At 44.1% G+C, this 24,681-nt stretch overlaps 1 protein-coding gene across 1 annotated transcript in view; it reads left to right on the top strand.

Moving 5' to 3' along the window:
* Positions 1-24,681, top strand: part of LOC126284792 (mucin-5AC-like) — a 146,107-nt gene that overhangs the window by 81,596 nt on the left and 39,830 nt on the right. Inside the window, exon 4 of the mRNA XM_049983958.1 lies at positions 2,551-2,769. Coding sequence (XP_049839915.1) covers positions 2,551-2,769 — 219 coding nt within the window. The remainder of the gene's footprint in view (positions 1-2,550; positions 2,770-24,681) is intronic.

Genomic DNA, 24,681 nt, shown 5'->3' with positions numbered 1-24,681 from the left:
GATGATGGCACGTTGCGTCGTCAAAAATTCGTTTTACAGCGATCAATCAGTCCGACTGCGTACTAGAGACCTTCAAGCAAAATATTCGGCCGGAAAAACTACGAACACAATTCTTGGACATCGATGTGCAGAGATGCTCCTGCAACGACCGAGTGTTAAAAAAAAAAAAGTGTGTGTAAACTTTGTCCCGTGCACCTTGGCTCCCAAACAAGAACGACGTGTGCAAAATATGAACAACGCTTTTCTGAAAAAGACCATGGTGGGTGACGAGACTTGGTTCAAATGGCTCTGAGCACCATGGGACTTGACATCTGTTGTCATCAGTCCCCTAGAACTTAGAACTACTTAAACCTAATTAACCTAAGGACGTCACACACATCCATGCCCGAGGCAGGATTCGAACCTGAGACCGTAGCAGTCGCGCGGTTCCGGACTGAGCGCCTAGAACCGCTAGACCACCGCGGCCGGCACGAGACTTGGTGTTATCAATACAAATCTACCACAAGACAAAGTAAAAAACTTCACATGAAGGGTGAACACTTTTGCAACATAACCGACATTCTAACCAATATGAATAGCGTGTTGAACAACATCCAAAAGGGGAGAGCATATACAACACATGAATCTTTGGAACTACCATCATAACTTTTCTCTATTTTTTTTTATTAGCTCATTCTCGAAGCATTTTGAACTAAGGGACATCTACTTAATTTTGACATCCGACACGTCCTCAAACTGCCTACAAATTTAACCATTTATTTTTCGACCAATACCAGTGGTCGTCAAATTGCGGTCCAGATCATGTATTCGTGCGTTCTGCGGTTATTAGCCGTACGTGCCAACTAAGAAAACGCCAAATAAAGTTAGGAACTTCTTAAAAGTGTAGTTTTCATGCTCAGTAAAAAACAAAAATTCCTACAGAGACATTAATATTTCAATATGTGCTCAGGGTAGTACAACTACTATGGGGTTAGAGTGACTAGAGACTACACTACTGGCCATTAAAATTGCTACACCAAGAAGAAATGCAGATGATAAACGGGTATTCATTGGACAAATCTGTTATACTAGAACTGACATGTGATTACATTTTCAAGCAATTTGGGTGCATAGACTGAGAAATCAGTACCCAGAACAATCACCTCTGACCGTAATAAAGGCTTTGATACGCATGGGCAATGAGTCAAACAGAGCTTGGATGGCGTGTACAGGTACAGCTGCCCATGCAGCTTCAACACGATGCCACAGTTCATCAAGAGTAGTGACTGGCGTATTATGACGAGCCAGCTACTCGGCCACCATTGACCAGATGTTTTCAATTGGTGGAGATCTGGGAAATGTCCTAGCCAGGTTAGCAGTAGAACATTTTCTGTAACCAGAAAGGCCCGTACAGGACCTACAACATGCAGTCGTGCATTATCCTGCTGAAATGTAGGGTTTCGCAGGGATCGAATGAAGGGTAGAGCCACGGGGCGTAACACATCTGAAATGTAACGTCCACTATTCAAAGTGCCGTCAATGCGAACAATAGGTAACCGAGACGTGTAACCAATGGCACCCCACACCATCACGCCGGGTGATACGCCAATATGGCGATGACGAATACATCGTTCTAATGTGCGTACACCGCGATGTCGATGTCACCAAACACGGATGCGACCATCATGATGCTGTAAACAGAACCTGGATTCATCCGAAAAAATACGTTTTGCCTTTCGTGCACCCAAGTTCGTCGTTGAGTACACCATCGCAGGCGCTCTTGTATGTGATACAGTGTCAGGGGTAACCGCAGCCATGGTCTCCTAGCTGATAGTCCAAGGTGCTGCAAACGTCGCCGAACTGTTCGTGCAAAAGATTGTTGTCTTGCAAACGTCCATATCTGTTGACTCAGGGATCGAGACGAGGCTGCACGATTCGTTACAGCCACGCGGATAAGATGCCTGTCATCTCGACTGCTAGAGATACGAGGCCGTTGGGATCCATCACGGCGTTCCGTATTACCCTCCTGGACCCACCGACTCCATATTCTGCCAACAGTCATTAGATCTCGACAAACGTGGGCAGCAATGTCGCGATACGATAATCCGCAATCGCGATATGCTACAATCCGACCTTTATCAAAGTCGGAAACGTGATGGTAGGCATTTCTCCTCCTCACACGAGGCATCACAGCAACGTTTCACCAGGCAACGCCGGTCAACTGCTGTTTGTCTATGAGGAATCGCTTGAAACTTTCCTCCTGTCAGCACGTTGTAGGTGTCGCCACGGGCGCCAACCTAGTGTGAATGCTCTGAAAAGCTAACCACTTGCATATCACAGCATCTTCTTCGTGTCGGTTAAATTTCGCGTCTGTAGCATGTCATCTTCGTGGTGTAGCAATTTTAATGGCCATTAGTGTATTTATGTAAGTTACCGATTAATTTAAAGACCGGTAAAACGGCCCAGAGTGATGGCCCACAAAATCAGCACTGACTCTTGAGCAAAAAAGTTTGACGACCACTGTCGTATTGCAGATGCAGGAATGAGTTGGGGGGCGTGGTCGCTTTGCAGGTGGTGCGGGTGGCCGGTGCAGGGGGCGGCGCTGAGCGCCCGCTCGTCGCGCAACCTGGCGGTGGTCACCTCCACCGTGGCTCTCGGCTCCTTCGACCTGCGGGTGTCCGCCGCCCCACTGCCTCAGACCGGCAACACCACCGACCTCGTGCCCGTGTCCGAGCTGCTGCCGCCGCCGCCTCCCTCCACAGCCGCCTCCACCAGGGGAGACACTCCCAGGTACGAGCGTAGCGGTACTTTAACATTTACAACGGCCTCAGCAAACGATCAAACAACTTGTCAAACTTCAATGGTTTCCTTAAATACTTGTGAGTGTGCGGCTTTGTTTGGCCTGTTTCTCAATAGTTTATATTTCGGCGCACGTGTCTAAAGAAAATGAGTTTTATTACGAGCCGTAGTAAAGTTAGCTTTGAAAAGCGCGCCGCTGCGCGTAGCGTGAAGCAGTAACACCAACTCAAAGGAAAGCCTCAGCATACTCCCAGGTACGAATGTAGCGATTCTTTAGCATTTCCAAGGGACACAGCAAACGATCAAACAATTTGTCAAACTTCACTGGTTTCCTCAAATACTTGTGAGTGTGCAGCTTTGTTTGGCCTGTTTCTCAATAGTTTATATTTCGGCGCACGTGTTTAAAGAATATGAGTTTTATTACGAGCAGTAGTAAAGTTAGCTTTGAAAAGCGCGCCGCTGCGCGAATAGTGAAGCAACAACACCGACTTGGTCGGGACACACACGTTCGGGCCGTGTCAGAGCCGAGCGTCGGACGAGTGACGGCCGTGCTCCGGTCCGTTCCTGCAGGGGCCACACATTACCGGGGCACGTCCGCGTCTTTGTTGTTCCTTGTAGTGACTCGGACGCGGTGATCTATGTTTCTGTTTGTGAAAGCTGTAAAACATGCTCACTAATTTTCGTAATAGTGAATTAGGACTTACAGCACTTGCTTTAGACGAAGAGGAAAAAGAACGAAGGCAAACAAGAAGAAGAAAATTATGGATCCACAGTGCCTCGAAATCACGACCAGTACAGGGAGAGTTCGAACATTATTTTCTTATCCCATAGATGATGAGACTAAGTTTTATCAATATTTTAGGATGACGCAGTACAACTTCTGTGAACTTTTAAAGAAACTACAGAGTGTTTCAAAAATGACCGGTATATTTGAAACGGAAATACAAACTAAACGAGCAGCGATAGAAATACACCGTTTGTTGCAATATGCCTGGGACAACAGTACATTTTCAGGCAGACAAACTTTCGAAATTACAGTAGTTACAATTGTCAACAACAGATGGCGCTGCGGTCTGGGAAACTCTATAGTACGATATTTTCTTCATATCCACCATGCGTAGCAATAATATGGCGTAGTCTCTGAATGAAATTACCCGAAACCTTTGACAACGTGTCTGGCGGAATGGCTTCACATGCAGATGAGATGTACTGCTTCAATTGTTTCTGTATTCTGGCGGTACACCTGGTCTTTCAAGTGTCCCCACAGAAAGAAGTCACAGGGGTTCATGTCTGGCGAATAGGGAGGCCAATCCACGCCGCCTCCTGTATGTTTCGGATAGCCCAAAGCAACCACACGATCATCGAAATATTCATTCAGAAAATCAAAGACGTCGGCCGTGCGATGTGGCCGGGCACCATCTTGCATAAACCACGAGGTGTTCGCAGTGTCGTCTAAGGCAGTTTGTACCGCCACAAATTCACGAAGAATGTCCAGATAGCGTGATGCAATAATCGTTTCGGATCTGAAAAATGGGCCAATGATTCCTTTGGAAGAAATGGCGGCCCAGACCAATACTTTTTGAGGATGCAGGGACGATGGGACTGCAGCATGAGGCTTTTCGGTTCCCCATATGCGCCAGTTTATTGACGAAGCCGTCCAGGTAAAAATAAGCTTCGTCAGTAAACCAAATGCTGCCCACATGCATATCGCCGTCATCAATCCTGTGCACTACATCGTTAGCGAATGTCTCTCGTGCAGCAATAATAGCGGCGCTGAGGGGTTGCCGCGTTTGAATTTTGTATGGATAGAGGTGTAAAGTATGGTGCATGAGACGATACGTGGACGTTGGCGTCATTTGGACCGCAGCTGCAACACGGCGAACGGAAACCCGAGGCCGCTGTTGTATCACCTGCTGCACTAGCTGCGCGTTGCCCTCTGTGGTTGCCGTACGCGGTCGCCCTACCTTTCCAGCACGTTCATCCGTCACATTCCCAGTCCGTTGAAATTTTTCAAACAGATCCTTTATTGTATCGCTTTTCGGTCCTTTGGTTACATTAAACCTCCGTTGAAAACTTCGTCTTGTTGCAACAACACTGTGTTCCAACACCAGAAAAATCCTCTGTTCTAAGGAATAAACCATGTTGTCCACAGCACACTTGCACGTTGTGAACAGCACACGCTTACAGCAGAAAGACGACGTACAGAATGGCGCACCCACAGACTGCGTTGTCTTCTATATCTTTCACATCACTTGCAGCGCCATCTGTTGTTGAAAATTGTAACTACTGTAATTTCGAAAGTTTGTCCGCCTGAAAATGTACTGTTGTCCCAAGCATATTGCAACAAACGGTGTATTTCTATCGCTGCTCGTTTAGTTTTTATTGCCGTTTCAAATATACCGGTCATTTTTGAAACACCCTGTAGAACAAAGACTGAGAAAAAGCGACACTTTCTGGAGAGTATCAGTTTCACCCAAATAACAACTGGTAGTTTTTTCAAGGTAGGTTAAAGAAAAGTACACAGAACACAAATAAATAATATGTTTTAGGGACAGCATTTTTATTTTATGACTGGTAATTGAAAGATAAATACATAAGTTAGTAAATAACAGTTATATTTCTACTACCCTAAGAAAAACAAATGAGGACTACTCTGAGAATTAGTTTCTGAAGCTGATGAGGATGCAGGGGAACTTGGGGGAAGATGGCTTTCGTTATTTTTATACGAATTGTGGGAATCCCTTTGCAAATCCAAAAGCTGCTGTGTAGGTTCTGTTGGATCGTTTTCCACAGGTAAAGGATATGGTGTTGAAACAGATTTTGTTGAGGAACTGGAGGATGATGGAGTGAATTGATGGACTGATACGTCATTCATGAGTTGCTTCAGTTCAAAGTCTTGTACAATTGAAAAAATCCTACTTTTAGGTTGATGAAAAAGTAGTGGATGCAACGATTGTAGGGCTGGTGCTACACCAGTAAAAAAAAAGCGTCAACTGGGTTTTGTACTTCTCTCTGTTTTCCAGCTTTTTTTTCTGCCAACTCAAAGAATTTCTGACTTCTCCACAATTAAGGTCGGGACACACGTGTCCGGACCGTTTCCGTGCCGAGACACGTCCGAGTATCGGCCGTCACCGAGACAACGAAATACATCATTAAAACAAATGTAGCAGGCACCACTAGACCGGGCCGTGCATGAGGAACGTCAACGGGCTGGGGCTGTGCCGGGTGGGATTCGCCGTGTTAAATTTTTCACGTGACGGACACGGCCTGACGGTAGAATTGCCTAGTGAGCTGTGCAACTGCGCAGGACTGTTCTGTGTACAAAACATGGATGTGGAACGAGTAATAGAAGAACTTCGTAAGTTTCCTGTTCTTTACCATCAGGGAAGTGAAAACTACAGGAATATCGAGTACAAAGAGAGTTTGGAAGACAATTGCAACAGATCTACAAGCCAAAGGTAAAATAAAAACTATACAAGTTTTAATACCCGCAAGATATTTATTTACTTTTTATTTTACAAACAGATGTTTGGTTTATATTATCGTTATATCCCCAAGGCGACATGTTCTTGCCATTCCACAGCCAGGAATTTTTTGAGTTGTTCTTGTACAGCAAATGCAGCATCTGTTGATCTCCCACGAATTCGAGGTAGGTTTCGAAGATTTGATGATCTTCCGGATTCCTCAGCAGTTTCCTTTTGATCCATCCTCCGTTCGGGCACCCTATAACCTTCCATTTTTCGAATAAAGTTGTACAGTACACATGCAGCCGTCACAATCATTGTAAGGTTATTAGGATCTCCCTGAAGGATTCTTCTAAATATTCGAAATTTCTGTTGCAATATACCGATTTTTTTCAATTGTACAAGACTTTGAACTGAAGCAACTCATGAATGACGTATCAGTCCATCAATTCACTCCATCATCCTCCAATTCCTCAGCAAAATCTGTTTGAACACCATTCAACGCCATCATCCTCAAAGTTCCCCTGCATCCTCATCATCTTCAGAAACTAATTCACTGAATAGTCCTCATTTGTTTTTCTTAGGGTAGTAGAAATTTAACTGTATTATTTACTAATTTATGTATTTATCTTTCAATTACTAAAGTAAAATAATAAAATTTCTGTCCTTAAAATTTCTTATTTATTTGTGTTCTGTGTACTTTTCTTTAACCTACCTTAAAAAAACATCCAGTCGTTCTTTGGGTGAAACTGATACTCTCCAGAAAGTGGTCTTGTTTTCGAGGCACTGTGGATCCATAATTTTCTTCTTCTTGTTTGCTTTCGTTCTTTTTTCTCTTCGTCTAAAACAAGTGCTATAAGTCGTAATTCACTATTACGAAAATTAGTGAGCATGTTTTACAGCTTTCACAAACAGAAACACAGATCACCGCGTCCGAGTCACTACAAGGAACAACAAAAACACGGACGTGCCCCGGTCATGTTTGGCCCCTGCAGGAACGGAAACTGACCGTCATTCTTCCGACGCTCGACCCTGAAACGGCCCGGACGTGTGTGTCCCGACCTTTATACCGTCAGCCGTGTCCGTCACTTGAAAAATTAAACACGGCGAATCCCGCCTGGCTCGGCCCCGGCCCGTTGACGTTCCCCGTGCACGGCTCGGTCAAGTGGGACCCGCTACAATTGTTTTAATGATGTATTTCGTTGTCCCGGTAACGGCCGATACTCGGACGTGTCTCGGCAGGGACACGGTCCTCGCATGTGTGTCCCGACCTTCAAAGGAAGGCCTCGCCGCTTGTTCGTGACGTCACGTCAGCTAGGCACGGCGAACGCCAGGTCTGTTGCAGGCTTACTCATAATGGTGGTGTCTCCCTCCCAGACACAGGAAAATGTCAAACTATTGGCGGTAGTTGACCAACACACATTGTTCTGAGAGATTTCTGCAATCAATTAATTGTGCAATTCATTACACTTCTTAACAAATAGTGTACTCCTGAACTTAATTTTCCACCTGTTTTAAGGATTGACATACAAAAACAACTTCGTGGTCCGGCAGCAAATGAATTCGTGCTTCTTTACCTTATTTGTAAATCTGACGGAGTTACGTTTGTACTGCGTTGCTTTTACAAGAAACTGTGAACATCTTGGTGCTCTTCTTTAGGTATCTTGGATGACTATGGGGTGAGGAGCACTGAATGTTAATGACATATCTTGCGATTGTTCACGTTGGGGAAGGGGTGGGGGACAGAAGAAGAGGCAAAAGAAAGATACTTGTTTTATCAAATAAATTTTTTTATCTTATAAAGTTTCTCCTTTCAGTTGCAAGAGGGGAAGATTTATCTTTTCTAATGTCCATGCTAAAAAAAGTTTAAGCTCAACAGTATTTTCGATGTATGAAGCTATTTTGTTTCCTGTTTAGAGTTCCTTTCGTTGAAAACGACTGTAATCTAATGACTGGCAACACAACAGTTGGACATTTACACATGTAAATTAGTTCACATTTCCAGTGACGATGTCAAACGAAAATAAATAAAAGAAACGATTTCATTGTAAGAGGGTTGGGGTAAGTTTCGATAACAAAATGGATCAAGTAAATATAGTTACTTGAATGTAAAATTTCCGAAGCTTGCAATGGGGCAAAGCGTCTTCTCATATTGATCTACGTTTGTTTCGGCAGGATTCAGTAATACAGAACTATGATGTTCATTTGTAGCTTTACGATAGTAAGAAAATCCTTCATCTAAATAAAACTGCAGAATTCAAAACAATACCAAACATTTTGTCCAAAAATAAGAGATTTATAGTGTTAAGCACGCCCAGGCGTTTCTGCCTGCAACAGACCTGGCGTTCGCCGTGCCTAACTGACGTGACGTCACCAACAAGTGCCGAGGCCTTCCTTTGAGTCTGTGCTGGAAGCAGTCGTCCTCCGTTTTCTGGCGGTGGCGCCTTTGTCGCAATTGAAGGCTTCGGGGTGTCCCTCTAGAGGGAAAGAGGAAAAATGGGATGTTCGCGTGGGTTTAGGAGGTGGCTGGATGAGCTCTCGTAGAGAGTTGGCAGTCGGGGCATCAAGAAGCGACTTTTCCGCCGGGGCTAGAGGGACAGCACGCAGACCGCGGCATCTACGTAAGCGACGCGAGCAGCGGCTCCGTGGTATGGGGCGTTAACTGCTGGTTGCGAAAGGAATCTTCCTGAGCGTCGGTCCCCAAGTTTGGCGGTATGCTGTCGACCGGCGAGAAGGTTCTGAAAACCTGCGTCCGTTGAAACGGCTTCAACGGGCGGCTCGGCAGAGCATTTGGAGGTGCTGCGTTGGTTCGGTCCTGGGAGTCGTAACACACCAGAAGTTGAGTATTGGTGTTAACAGATTTTATGAAGTTTAATTGAATTCAATTTACTTAATCTTGGCCGGCCAGAGTGGCCGAGCGGTTCTAGGCGCTACAGAGTGGAACCGCGAGGCCGCTGCGCTCGCAGGTTCGAATTCTGCCTCGGGCATGGATGTGTGTGATGTCCTTAGGTTAGTCACTTGTAAGTCGTTCTAAGTTATAGGGGACTGATGACCTCATAAGTTGAGTCCCATTGTGCTCAGAGCCATTTGAACTTACTCTTGATAATTATGCCAGCCGTATTTTGTTTTTTTTTTTTTTTTTTTTGGGGGGGGGGGGGTGCGGGAGGTTTCCCGCCATTCATTCTCGTCTGCCCACCCGCGGGAAGGTGGTAATATTAGAAAGGATGGCCCGTTTGTCCCCTTTTGAGGACGAAAGGGGGGGGGGGGGATCAGAGTAAATCTGTGGTTAGGATTTCTTCTTTCCCCTCCCAGCTTACGTACGGATTTATTCGACTGTTAGCCTCTGCCATGTCGGTGAAAGTCTAAGGCATCAATGACTGTACTGTTTAAAATGCAAGGCACTAAGACCTGATCCATTCTCTCGCCTGCCATAACTAATGTTACAAGACTCACGTGTAAACGGTACTCTAAGAAAGAAGAAAAATTCCTTTTGACTCGTGGTAAGAACTAGTCAATTGCATAACGAATTCCTGCTCATCTGGAAGCTGTAACTTACTTAAATTTTTGTTTATGTATATTTGGCTATAATAAGCAAGATTGTTAATGTACGCCATAGTGGATTTTTTATATTGTTTCTAGTCAGCAAAAACTGTTGTGTGTTTTACCAATTCAATACCATTAAGGCTTTTACTCATCGTGCTTATGTGTTTTACGCAGGTAGTTGGTTATTAGTGTTATTTCTTGCCATGCAGAAGTTTGCCATTTCATTACGGGTAGAAATTGTTGCCTTGAAAGGAGAATGTTGTAAAAGTTCGCAAGTCCTACCTGGGATCGTGTGTGTTTCCCGTAAGTTAACTGGCAGAAATCTGTAAAATTTATTTGTTTTTTATATTTTTTGGAAATGTTAATTTTATTAACTGTGAGTGTCCCCCGTGTGCATGACTCGTGCGTTTTGGTTTTTCTATATTGAGAACTTATGTAGACAGGATTGTCTTTATATGTTGCAAACAAGTTAGATTCTGCGCCATTTAATGAATGGAGTGAAATTAACCTGTAATTTAGCTGAGCTTGAAATATTATTCAGCGTCGCGTTGTATACGTTCAATTGATTGCCTGTACTTGCCTTTTAATGGCGTGAAATTTTTTATAATAATTTAATAATTTAAAGGTCCTTTCCTATCGTAAATTGTGACTTATTTGTTAAATGATTGTTGGTCTTTTTTTAAAAAAATATCCTAAAGTCTTGCACCAAATTTAAATAAAGAGTGTTATTGAAAATTGTGTTTAATTTCACCAATTCCTTGGCGCCTACTTCCACTTTACATTTTGTGTATTGATTGAGATTAACAACCTTTGGTGAACTAATAGTAATTTTACGGTTCACCATCTCTTTCACAACCATACGTTGAGGTGACAAAAGTCATAGGCTACCTCCTAATTTCGTGTCGCACCTCCTTCTACCCGGCGTAGTGCAACAAATCGACGTAGCATGGACTCCAAAAGTCGTTGGAAGTCTCCTGCAGTAATATCGAGCCATGCTGTCTCTACGGCGGTCCATAATTAGCAAAAAGTAACCGGTGCAGGATGTTGTGCAAGAAACTGGCCTCTAGATTGCATCCCATAAATATCCGATGGGATTCATGTTGGGTGATCTAAGTGGCCAAATGATTCTCTCGACTTCTCCACAATCTTCTTCAAACCAATCGCGAACAATTTTGATCCGGTGGCATTGCTCATTGTCATCCTTAAAAATTCCATCGTTGTTTGGGAAACTGAAGTCGATGAATGGCTGCAAATGGTCTCCAAGTATCCGAACAAGGAGCGAATCAGTGATCGGTTCAGTTGGACCAGAGGCCCCTCTGCATATAAACACAGCCCACAGAATTATGGAACCGCCACCGGCTTGCATAGTACCTCGTTGACAACTTGGGTCCAGGGTTTCGTGGGGTTTGCCGGTTGTGATGGCCGTGCGGTTCTAGGCGCTTCAGTTCGGAACCGCGAGACTGCTACGGTCGCAGGCCTGCCTCGGGCATGGATGTGTGTGATGTCCTTAGGTTAGTTAGGTTTTAGTAATTCTAAGTTCTAGGGGACTGATGACCTCAGATGCTAAGTCCCATAAGGTTCAGAGCCATTTGAACCATTTTTTCGTGGGGTTTGCGCCACACTCGAACCTTACCATCAGCTGTTACTAACTGAAATCGGGACTCATATGATCAGGTAACGATTTTACAGTCTTCTAGGATCCAACCGATATGGTCACGAGCCCAAGAGACGTGTTGCAGGCGATGTCGTGCTGGTTAGCAAAGGCACCCGCGTCGGACGCCTGTTGTCATACACTTTTTACGCCAAATTTCGCCGTAGTTTTTCAACGAATGTGTTCGTCGTGCGTCCCACATTGATTTCTGCGGTTAGTTCGCGCAGTTTTGCTTGTCTTTTAGCACTGACAACTATACGCAAACTCCGCAACTCTCGGTCGTTAAGTAAAGGCCTTCAGCCACTGTATTGTCCATGGTGAGAGGTAATGCCTGAATCTGGTATTCTCGGCACATTATAGACGCAGTATAGCTCCAACTACCATTCCGCGTCCCAATCTGTTATTCCCGTCGTGTGGCCATAATCACGTGTTCGCGTCTGAAACGTTTTCAAATGAATCAGCTGAGAACTTGGAAACATGTACCTATCTTCTACAAGTTGTAAATAAATAGATGCCGCAATTAATGTTCCAACCCTCGTACACAGAAAGAAGTAAGAAGGAAATCGTATTTTATGCACAACACACTAGTGGGAATGCAATAGAGCAAAAAAAAAAAAAAAAAAAAAAAAAAAAAAAAAAAAAAAAAAAAAAAAAATAAAAAAAAAAAATAAAATAAAATAAAATAAAATAGCCCTCCGGTTCTTCCATGGGCGATGTGGTATTTTAATTAATTTACATTAGAGGGCGAAGTTGGAGAGAATAAATTTCCGCATACTTGTGTCGCGAAGTAATCCTAACAAGTTATTGTTAAGTTTGACTGTGCGGTCGGAGAAAGTTAATGTTATCATACGTTTCTTACAAACATATTTTTTTGACAAATCGTATGGGTATATTTATCTCTCAGTTTCAACCACTCCTTGCAGCGGCGCCTGGATTTATTTTTCTTTTTTAGATACAGTTCTGAAATCAATGCAAAAATGCTTTGTCTCCATTGGAAGCCATTACCACTAACGTCAAAATACGTCGCCACACAATACTGACAGTGCGATAGTTGTCTCAAACGAGAGGTTAAATTTGGCAGACCCGTTTGGTAGGTTTGCGCGCTTATTTGATAAAACCGCAGTTAGGAAACAGTGAATTTAACAGCAAGTTTAATCGCTACCGGCGGCCTTACGCTACCTGAACAAATAATGAATCAACCTCAGGATACGTCACGCTAATACCTTGAAACACAGCCTCTAACGTTGATAATGACTTGAATTCAGCCAGAAAGAGGGCCCAAAATTTTCTTCAAGTGTGTACTATCCAGCTGGGCCCACTCGTTGTTTATTAGATCCCGTAGGGCTATCATATTGAGTGGATGTTAGATCCTACGTATCACAAGCTGATGTAAATAGTCCCAGACATCTTCTGTGGTGTGAAGCAGAGTGACTGACAAGGGGAGGCCACGACTTTTGGAACGCGGATTTACTTCAAACTTCGTACACTCGTAGTACTCCACGAGGACAACAAAATGTGTAAGCAGTAGCGCGTTCTTCTCAAGGGTTATTGAGAAAAACGCAAGAAAATTTCGGTCGTCAGATATACAAGGTGTTACAAAAAGGTACGGCCAAACTTTCAGGAAACATTCCTCACACACAAATAAAGAAAATATGTTATGTGGACATGTGTCCGGTAACGCTTACTTTCCATGTTAGAGCTCATTTTAAAACTTCTCTTCAAATTACATTAATCATGGAAACACACAGCAACAGAACGTACCAGCGTGACTTCAAACACTTTGTTACAGGAAATGTTCAAAATGTCCTCCGTTAGCGAGGATACATTCATCCACCCTCCGTCACATGGAATCACTGATGCGCTGATGCAGCCCTGGAGAATGGCGTATTGTATCACAGCCGTCCACAATACGAGCACGAAGAGTCTCTACATTTGGTACCGGGGTTGCGTAGACAAGAGCTTGCAAATGGGCCCATAAATGAAAGTCAGGAGAGTTGAGCTCAGGAGAGTGTGGAGGCCATGGAATTGGTCCGCCTCTACCAATCCATCGGTCACCGAATCTCTTGTTGAGAAGCGTACGAACACTTCGACTGAAATGTGCATGAGCTCCATCGTGCATGAACCATATGTTGTGTCGTACTTGTAAAGGCACATGCTGTAGCAGCACAGGTAGAGTATCCCGTATGAAATCATGATAACGTGCTCCATTGAGCGTAGGTGGAAGAACATGGGGCGCAAGCAAGAAATCACCGACAATGCCTGCCCAAATGTTTACAGAAAATCTGTGTTGATGATGTGATTACACAATTGCGTGCGGATTCTCGTCACCCCATACATGTTAATTGTGAAAATTTACAATTTGATCACGTTGGAATGAATACTCATCCGTAAAGAGATCATTTGCACTGAAATGAGGATTGACGCATTGTTGGATGAACCATTCGCAGAAGTGTAACCGTGGAGGCCAATCAGTTGCTGATAGTGCCTGCACATGCTGTACATGGTACGGAAACAACTAGTTCTCCCGTAGCACTCTCCATACAGTTACGTGGTCAACGTTACCTTGTACAGCAGCAACTTCTCTGACGCTGACATTAGGATTATCATCAACTGCACGAAGAATTGCCTCGTCCGTTGCAGGTGTCCACGTCGTTCTAGGTCTTCACCAGTCGCGGTCATAGGCTGGAATGTTCTGTGCTCCCTAAGACGCCAATCAATTGCTTCGAACGTCTTCCTGTCGGACACCTTCGTTCTGGAAATCTGTCTCGGTACAAACGTACCGCGCCACAGCTATTGCCCCGTGCTAATCCATGCATCAAATGGGCATCTGCCAACTCCGCATATGTAAACATTGCACTGACTGCCAAACCACGTTCGTGATGAATACTAACCTGTTGATGCTACGTACTGATGTGCTTGATGCTAGTACTGTAGAGCAATGAATCGCATGTCAACACAAGCACCGAATTCAACATTACCTCCCTTCAATTGGGCCAACTGGCGGTGAATCGAGGAAGTACAGTACATACTGACGAAACTAAAATGAGCTCTAACATGGAAATTAAGCGTTTCCGGACACATGTCCACATAACATCTTTTCTTTATTTGTGTGTGAGGAATGTTTCCTGAAAGTTTGGCCGTACCTTTTTGTAGCACCCTGTATACTTGTGAGTGGCCGTTTTTACTATGAAGCGCCGGCAGCCGAGTGGGTAGGAGGCTAGGAGCATCCTTATGTCGTAACGGGACGACTTCCTGTTATTCTGTTTATGTAGCTGAAGAGGAACTGCTTTCCTTTATCCATTTGTATATAAAAAAAAGCGGGTAGCGTTCAAGCCCCGAAATCGCTGGATGGTGTCCAATTATTCAATTTTTTTATTTTCAGCACAGTCATTTTCTTTACTATTTATATTAAAATTGATATAATGGGAAAAATATGTGTAATCGGATGAAATTTTTTTAAATTTGCAATGTTATTTGACAGTCAACAAATTTTTATTATCACAAATAATATAATATTCATAACTATCGACTAGTAAACGACCAAACGCATAAAGTGATAGTGAAAAGCGCGCAGCTCGTGGTCGTGCGGTAGCGTTCTCGCTTCCCACGCCCGGGTTCCCGGGTTTGATTTCCGGCGGGGTCAGGGATTTTCTCTGCCTTTTGATGGCTGGGTGTCGTGTGTTGTCCTTAGGTTAGGTTAGGTTTAAGTAGTTCTAAGTTCTAGGGCACTGATGACCATAGGTGTTAAGTCCCATAGTGCTCAGAGCCATTTTTGATACTGAAAATGTATGCTTGTCTGTGTCTTCAAAATTGTTCGTATTTAATGGAAAAAGAACAAGAAATTGCTTCTCGTAAAGACGCTATTAAAATACACTCGATATTGCATGAGCATGATCAATTATCAGCGCCGATATTTGAGGAAATGCTGCGTTATGCATGGTTTGCTTCCAAATTATCGGCTGAAAGAGAGGTTTTTGAAAATGTTAACGAGGTTTGTTTTCCCATGGACAACCTCAAAAGACCTTGCATATGAGGAAACAACATTTATTCAATGCAGCTGGTGCCGTTTAACTTCGTGTTTTCCATGTTTTTACGAAAAATACCACCCTGCCATTGTAATCGTAATGTCGAAAGCGACGATTAATTGTACATGTTTCGAAAGCCGTCTGTGCCGGTCAAAGCTTGGAGGTAACAAGTAGTTTCGGGCTTCTTCCAGGTATAAGGGATTTCTCAAATCACGGACAAGCATACATTTTCAGTATCACTTTATGCGTTTGGTCGTTTACTAGTCGATAGTTATGAATATTATGTTATTAGTGATAATAAAAATTTGTAGACTGCCAAATAACATTGTAAATGTAATGGTGGTGGTATGTTGGGGCTTATGGGCGCTCAACATCGAGGTCACCAGCGCACTGACACACATTAAAAAGAACGAACGTGGACAGACCTAAGAAAACTAAAGCACACACTCAAAGAAAGCAGGAAAAGAAGGAAAATGCCACATAAGAAAGTAAAACCTAAGGAAAGGAAACAAGAATGGCACAGGAAATTGTTATTGGCTGGCCACTTACATAAAATATGGGCTAGCTTGTCACATAGTGAGCAAATTAAAATCCTCTCCCTAAAATCTTTGTAAAAACATTGGACATGGCACAGAACTTTAAAACTTTAGCCACATTCGTCCGAGTGTGCCTAAAAGAGATGGCAGGTCCTCTGGCAAGTCAGCTGCGGCCCGCTGGTCAGAAAATAAAACGCAATCCAATAAAACGTGGCGCACAGTGACCTGGACGCCGCAAGCACCACACATTGGAGGGTCCTCTCGTCGGAGCAGGTAGCCATGCGTCATAGGGCTGTGGCCTATTCGAAGCCGAGTGAGGAGAACCTCGTCCCATCGATGGGGCTGAAAGAAAGTACACCACACACGCGTTGTGGGCTTGACTATACGGAGCTTATTGTCAGTCACTTCCAGCCACTCATCCTCCCACCGACGCATAACCCGTGAGCTCAACAGCGAGGTGAGTGCGTGCAAGGGGATAGCACACTGAGATACGAGTGGGGCGAGACACGCCTCCTTGGCTGCGAGATCTGCCCTTCATTCCCAGCAATGCCGATATGCCCCGTAACCCAGCAGAAAGCTACAACCTTCCCCAGTCGCTGTAGTCGGAGGAGAGCGTCCTGGATGGTCTGGACAGTTTTGTCTGCCGGATACAAACATTGCAATAAGTGAAGGGCACTGAGTGAATCGGAACAGACAAGAAATTTACGAGAGGAAGAATGTCTCATGTGCTCCAGTGCCCGCAAGATCGCAGACAATTCTGCATCAATGACAGCGAAAGTCTGAGGCAGGCGGACCTTGAAGCCACGATCTGGAAAAACAACTGAGCAACCAACAGAGTCCCCTTGTTTCGACCCATCCGTAAAAACAGCTACATAGTCGTGGTGCTCAGATAAAATGGCAGAAAATGCTGCATTAAAAACGGTGGCAGGAGTGCAATCTCTCTTGTACTGCAATAAATCTAAAATCACTCCGGGCCTCTTCAGTATTGTAAATGTAATAAAAGTTCATCTGATTACACGTATTTTTCCCATTATATCAATTGTAATGTAAATAGTGAAGAAAATGACTGTGTTAAAAATAAAAAAACTGACGAACGGGACTCGACCCAGCGATTATGGGGCTTGAAAGCTACCCACTTTTTTTTAAAAAATCTCATTTTGTTCGTCTTCATTCTTTGTATCTGCTCGGGGCGGACGTTGCAACACACCCGTTTCAGTTCGTCGTTGATCCATGAACTCAGTTTTTTTATGGGGTTGAAGAAAAACATCCGCTACCAGTCACAATAAAAGGTGTTTATTCGTCACATGACCGGTTTCGGGCTTGTGCCCATCTTCAGGTGTTAATACATTCATTTACGTGTTTGTACTGTTGGAGATCACTGTATAAATACAAAAAATTATTTGCTGGTGACTACACAAATACAAGTGGGACAATTCTAAGTGGTAAGGCAGCATTTGATGAAAATATATCTGTACTTACAAAAAGATGAAGCACCATTTTTACATAATGTGTGTAAAGAAATGTCTATAATAGCTTTTTAAATTTTTATATATGCAACGCCTTTGCACTTCCGGTGGCTAAGTTCTTTGGCCAAAACCCATGAGTTTCTGTGTGAGCAACATCTTTACATCTGCTACATCGAAGTTCTTTGACCGCAACATGTTTGTATGTAAACGTAGTGTAGTGCACATCATAGCAGTGTAATATGGAGCTATACCTGATATATGGACGTGAAAGTGACCATAAGTATATAACTAAGTGGCAAAACTATCATCACAGCATAACTGTAATAATGGTGCTTCATCTTTTTGTAAGTACAGATATATTTTCATCAAATGCCGCCTTACCACTTACAATTGTCCCACTTGTATAGTCACCAGCAAATAATTTTTTGTATTTATACAGTGATCTCCAACAGTACAAACATGTAAACGAATGTATTAATACCTGAAGATGGGCGCAAGCCCGAAAACGGTCGTGCGACGAATAAACACCTTTTATTGTGACTGGTAGCGGATATTTTTCTTCAACCTCATTAAGGAACAGTCACGGAGTTCGACAGCATCCACTGTGGATAAAATTTATCAGGTTTTTTTTACTACAGAGGGCAGATAACCCTCTGACCGAACACGCTGAGCTACCGTGCCGGCACCCACTCTGCTGGCGCCACTTCCTGGTAAAAACGGCCTCTCACAGGTATAAATTTTGCGGCCGAAATTATCTTGCGATTTTCTCAATAACGCTTGAGAAGTACGCGCTACTGCTTACACATTTGGTGTCCTAATGGAGTACTACGAGTGTACGAAGTTTGAAGTAAATCCGCATTCTAAACGTTGTGGCCTCCTCTTGTGAGTGGGCCAGTTGTGGAAGATTACCTAAGCGAAAGCTCGTCAAACTAGAAACATATGCGTGCAGTCCTGTGAACAAGGATGGTGTCTGGAATGATATAGTATCCGCAGCGCATTCATCCAGAGGAAGCAGAAGAACATGCAACATTTAGCTACGAGAATGTTGAAATAAACATTGCCATTCATGTTCCTGGTAATGGAAATGAGCGTTTGGCGTCGTTGGCCGGGAGACCCCTTGCGGGACAGGTCCGGCTGCCTTGGTGCAGGTCTTACTACATTCGACGCCATATTGGGCGACCTGCGCGCCGGATGGGGATGAAATGATGATGAAGACAACACGACAGCCAGACCCTGAGCGGAGAAAACCACTACCCAGCCGTGAATCGAACCCGGGCCCGAAGGACGGCAATCCGTCACGCTAACCACTCAGCTATCGGGGCGGACATGTTCCTAGTAAACTGAATGAACTGTGGCTTGATCTACGAGGGGCGTTCAACAAGTACAGGAACACTTTTTTTTCTGAAAGCAGGTTGGTTTTATGCAGTATTCCAATACACCATGTAAATCCCCACTCTTTTGTAGTTTGGCTACAAAAACCTTATTTTCGAACATAATCTCCATTCACTGCGACGGCCTTACGCCATCTTGCTGGGCGGGTCTGTATGCCCACATGGTACCACTCTACCTGTCAACATCTACATCTACATCCATATTCCACAAGCCACCTGACGGTGTGTGGCGGAGGGTACCTTGAGTACTTCTATCGGTTCTCCAGTCTCGTATTGTTCGTGGAAAGAAAGATTGTCGGTATTCCTCTGTGTGGGCTCTAATCTCTCTGATTTTATCCGCATGGTCTCTTCGCGAGATATACATAGGAGGGAACAATATACTGCTTGACCCCGGGGCAGCCGGCCGGAGTGGCCGAGCAGTTCTAGACGCTACAGTCTGGAACCGCGCGACCGCTACGGTCACAGGTTCGAATCCTGCCTCGGCCATGGATGTGTGTGATGTCCTTAGCTTAGTTAGGTTTAAGTAGGTCTAAGTTCTAGGGGACTGATAACCTCAGATGTTAAGTCTCATTGTGCTCAGAGCTATTTGAACCATTTTTGACCCCGGGGCCAACGTCTTGTTGCATCAGTAACCTCCGCATCATCCACGTACTCCTTCCCGCGAAGTGCTTCATTCATTGGGGTAAACAGATGGAATTCGCAAGGTGCGAGATCCGGTCTGTGAGGTGGAAGGGGAAGAACAGTCAAAAATGGCTCTGAGCACTATGTGACTCAACTTCTGAGATCATCAGTCCCCTAGAACTTAGAACTACTTAAACCTAACTAACCTAAGGACATCACACACATCCATGCCCGAGGCAGGATTCGAACCTGCGACCGTAGCGGTCCCGCGGTTCCAGACGGTAGCGCCTAGAACCTCACTGCCACTCCGGCCGGCGAAGGACAGTCCATTGAATTTTTTTTTTTTTTTTTTTTTTTTTGGTTCCCATAGTGAGCGCAGACTTGTATGGCTTTACGGTGTCATGGAGAAGGAGAAGTTAGTTAGCATTTTTCTGGCAACGAACAAGGTGAAATCGTTTCTTTAGTTTCCTGAAGGTATCACAGTGTTCTTCAAATTGTTCATATGGCTCTGAGCACTATGGGACTTAACATATAAGGTCATCAGACCCCTAGACTACTTAAACCTAAGGACATCACACACATCCATGCCCGAGGCAGGATTCAAACCTGCGACCGTAGCAGCAGCGCGGTTCCGGACTGAAGTGCCTAGAACCGCTCGGCTACACGGCCGGCTATTCTTCAGAGGTGATCGTTATATTTTGAGGGAGGACATCAAACGGAATAACTCCTATTCAGTTCCAGAAGACCGTCGCCACGGCTTTACCAGTTGAGGGTGCGACTTTGAACCTTATCTTCGGAGGAAATGTGGCGTGGCGCCACTACATGTATTGCCGTTTTATTTCCAGTTCGAAATGATGAAGTCGCTTTACATCGCCTATCGCTATTTTCGACATAGAAATTGGCATTATCAGGCTCGTAACGCGTAAGCTATTCCGCACAGATGGTCCTTCGTTGCTCCTTATGGTCGTCTGTTAGGCGGCCAGGAACTCACCGTGCATTGAGTACCCTAACTGGCGAACAAACGTGTCAGCACTATCAACAGAGACGTCCAGTTCTGCAGCGAGCTTTTTGATTGTGATCTGTACGTTTCAACATCGCAGGAGCCAAGCTGCATGCGGCCGGCCGGTAAGTGGGGAGGTCGGACACATCTGCGCGACCTTGTTGCAATGAGATAACATACGCTTCGCCCAACGTCTCACCGTGCTTTTGTTCATTGCCAGCCCCCCTCGACATTCTGCAAGTGCTTATGAATACCTTCGATGCTTCGGTTTCCCGCCAAAAGAAACTAAATGACAGCTCTCTGCAACAAATAGTGTCGAGCAAAAAGAAAAGAAAATTGGAACTTCATGAAGTTACAGGGCCTCAAGCGGGAAGCTTGACGAACTCCTACAGCAAATTCCGTATCTTTCAAGCGAAACTAGATGACAAAAAAGTGTGTTGCATTACTGGACGCCCCTCGTATATTCTTTCGTTCATGAAGTATGAGGTGTGATCAAAGAGTAACGACATTTTTTTTTTATTTCATGGTCTTTATAATCCGATTTTTATTTTTTTATTTTTTGGTACACATGCTTCTGATGTATGTTTGCAGTTTCAGCTGTTTCGAGTATTTAGTTTATTGTTGATAGTAGAAAAGGTTATATGTGTTTTGGAGTGCTCGGCGAATTTTTACTGTCGAAAGAGGTGGATTAAAGAATTTGCATTAAATTGGCGTGGAAAATGTAATAACGTCCAGCACCGCCTTCGACATGTTGACTGTGGCTCTTGGTGAATCTACTATGAGTAAAATTAGAGTTTTACGAGTGGTATAATCGTTTCAAAGAGAATCGAGAAAGCGTTGAAAACGACGACCGTCCAGACGCCCTAGCATAGCAATTATTGATGATTGTGTGGAAGAAGTAAGGAAACTGGCTCTGTAAAATCGCCCAGTCGTAATCAGAGAGGATGCTGATGATGTCGGCATATCCTTTGGCTCATTTTTCAGGTCTTTTGGCCATGAAATGTATCAGAAAATCTTGTTTCGAAACTGTTAACTTCTGACGAAAACCGAGCTCGCGTATACATCTCTCAGAAACTGCTGAGTGTAGTCGACGACGATCCGGAGGCTCTAAATAAGGTTGTGGCAGGTGACGGAGTATAGGCAGGCGGGCATGACGCCGAAGCCGAGGCGCAGACACCGCAATGACAGCTGCCTGAAGAGGCAAGACCGAAGAAAATTCGACAAGTTCGATAACATGTGAAGGTTCTTCTCACTGTTTTCTTCAATTCCAATGGGTAGTGCATCGAGAGTGCCAACCTTATCGTCGGACGGTCAATAAGGAATACTATCTACAATTACTCGTCGTTAGTATGAAGCAGTCCGAAAAAAAAACAACCGGAGTTGTGGCAAAACAATTAGTGGAAACTGCATCACGATAATGCTCCCGCTCACAGCTTAATACTTGTCGCGATTTTTGGCCAAAAAAAAAAAAAAAAAGCGTTACGTTGCCTCAGTCACCGTATTCACGGACCATGCACCTCTACGATTTATTTCTATTTCCGGCACTAACGAGAACCATGAAAGGACTTCATTCTCCCACCGTTGATGAAATGAAAAGAGAATCGCTGAAGGATTTGAACACCCTCATTAAAAGTGAGCTCGAGAAGTGCTTCCAAGATTGGAAAAAGCGCTGCCACTAGTGTATTTGATGATGAATAAACACCGATTCTTTAAGAAAAACCAAAATTCTCGTTACTTTTTCATTAGACCTCGTATGTTATAAAAAATTTAGTACAAGGGCTATCCACAAAGTACATTACGTTTTCGAATTACAAATAAATAAAGTATTGGAAATTTTTTTTATTATATAAAGATGAAAGCCACACTTAAATACTACTTTTCTAAATAGTTGCCATTTAAATTAAGGCACTTATCGTAGCGATGGATGAGCTTGGAAATTCCTTCGTCGTAAAATTCGGCCGCCTGCGCCTTCAACCACGTGGTTAATCAGTAACCCGGTAGAAATACGATTTTTGTGGATTCCCTGGAAAGAGGCACTACAATAAACTCTCAGAGGTATTGCCAAACTCTGCACAATCTCAGAAGAGCAATACAAAACAAGCGCAGGGGAAAGTTGGGCTCAAAGATCTTGCCGATTCACGACAACGCCCGGACCCACACGGCAAATGCCACTCGTGAAGTTCTCGAATCTTTTAAGTGGGAGTTGTTTCCTCATTCGCCGTACAGTCCCGACTTGGCACCGAGCGACTTCCACTTATTCCCAGCAATGAGGAAGTGGTTGGCTATGCAGCGTTTTGATGACGACGCACAGCTGCTACGGTCGCTGGTTCTAATCCTGCCTCAGGCATGGATGTGTGTGATTTCCTTAGGTTAGTTAGTTTTAAGTAGTTCTTAGTTCTAGGGGACGACCTTAGAAGTTAAGTCCCATAGTGCTCAGAGCCATTTGAACCATTTTTGAACAACGCACAGCTCTAGAAGAGGTAACCACGTGGTTGAAGGCGCAGGCGGCCGAATTTTACGACGAAGGAATTTCCAAGCTCATCCATCGCTACGATAAGTGCCTTAATTTAAATGACAACTATGTAGAAAAGTAGAATTGATGTGTGGCTTTCATTTGTATATAATAAAAAAATTCCAATACTTTATTTATTTTTAATTCCAAAACGTAATGTACTTTAGGGATAGCCCTCGTACAATTCAAAGTAACGACGATGTGCCTAATTACAATACCATAACAAAAGGTTGACAGACGTTACTCCACATTAAGGTTGTCTTTAGCACAAAAAGGGGTGCACAGTGCTGCTACCTGAATTTTTATCATTCGTCAAATGATATTAAATGCCTGACAGCTAGCGAACGTAAATTTGGAAACCAAACTAGAAACGTTTGTCCTTAAAGCTCCTTCTATTGCGTCGAAAAATACCTGTTTATGTAAAAAGTAAAAGGTGGTGAACAGGAATTGTTAAATCACAACTGAAAACGAAAACAAACGGAATGGGGAAGAAAGCTTCTAAATTGTCAGCATGTAGCCTTATTAATGTATGACTCTGTGATATGAACGTATCATGACCCGGTCCACATCATTATGATTAATCACAGAAATGATCGATGGAACATATAATTAACAAACTTAGTAAACACGTCGGAAAATGTGTCAGTCACAGCTTACGGCTTGTTCACTGGATTGACTATTTTCTTTGTAGAGAGGTGCCTGAACTTCGCCAGCACACGACTGGCAACGATAAACGTAGCGTCGGACCGTGGCCGAGAGCGGTGTATTTGAAATTCAAGCTATCTCTGCACGCCATCCGCAAACAAGATGTTGCCAGTACGGATGGTGACACGGCAAAGCACGCAAATGTGCTTTCGTGTTAGCGTCCCATCAGCAAACTGCTAAAGCATAACGTTCCAGTGGGCAGTAACACCAGCTCTCCTCAGGAAAGTCACCACATGTGGTCCTCACATGTCATGTAATATCTCCCGCGCTGCTGGAAGTAATAGCACTTTTGCAAATCGAAGCGCAGACGCTGCTGCACTCGTTACGGAAGGAGATCAATGGAGTTCCGTGTGGCCGTAACACCATTATACAGATTGTGGCAGCTGTGTGGATTGGCCCCTATTCCAGAGACCTGCTGCAAGAAGCGAAAGAAGACTCTATGCAGGAAACTAATGACCCCCTCCTTTTTCTGGTTCCTGGTATTCCTCATTTCTTCAGCACGCTTGCGAAATATCGGTGAGATGTCAGATGTCGACACACTTGTAGAGTTAGTTGATGCCTTATTAGGGACAGTCCAACTTCTTTTGACGTTGGGACTGTGCACCGTGACAAGCTTGGATCATCTACAGAGTTTCTCCAGAGAGCTTAGATATGCGGATCTCCACCTGCCAACAAAGGACAAACGAAAAGGGAAGATAATAGGAGGCTTTCTCCTGGCTGTTAACTGTACGGCTGTAGCAGGATCATTACTCACCATGGTTCCAGAGTGTGTCGGAATCGGTTTGTCCATCTTCTATGCCTTCTATGTGTGTTTTGACTCGCTGATAACCTTGCACTTTGTCATGATGGTACTGGAACTGTGGACCAGACTTTGTACGCTCAACTCCACTCTCCTGGAGGTACTTCCAGTGGCCGTCGTAATTTCACCAGTGGGGGTGTATCGGTCACTTCCAGCCAATGGAAGACTTCGCCAGCTGCTGGCGGCGCAT

Source organism: Schistocerca gregaria, chromosome 8 (assembly GCF_023897955.1).
Source record: "Schistocerca gregaria isolate iqSchGreg1 chromosome 8, iqSchGreg1.2, whole genome shotgun sequence".
NCBI lineage: Eukaryota > Metazoa > Arthropoda > Insecta > Orthoptera > Acrididae > Schistocerca > Schistocerca gregaria.
The sequence above is the reverse complement of the archived record's forward strand: the minus strand, read 5'-3'. Positions and strand labels throughout refer to the sequence as shown.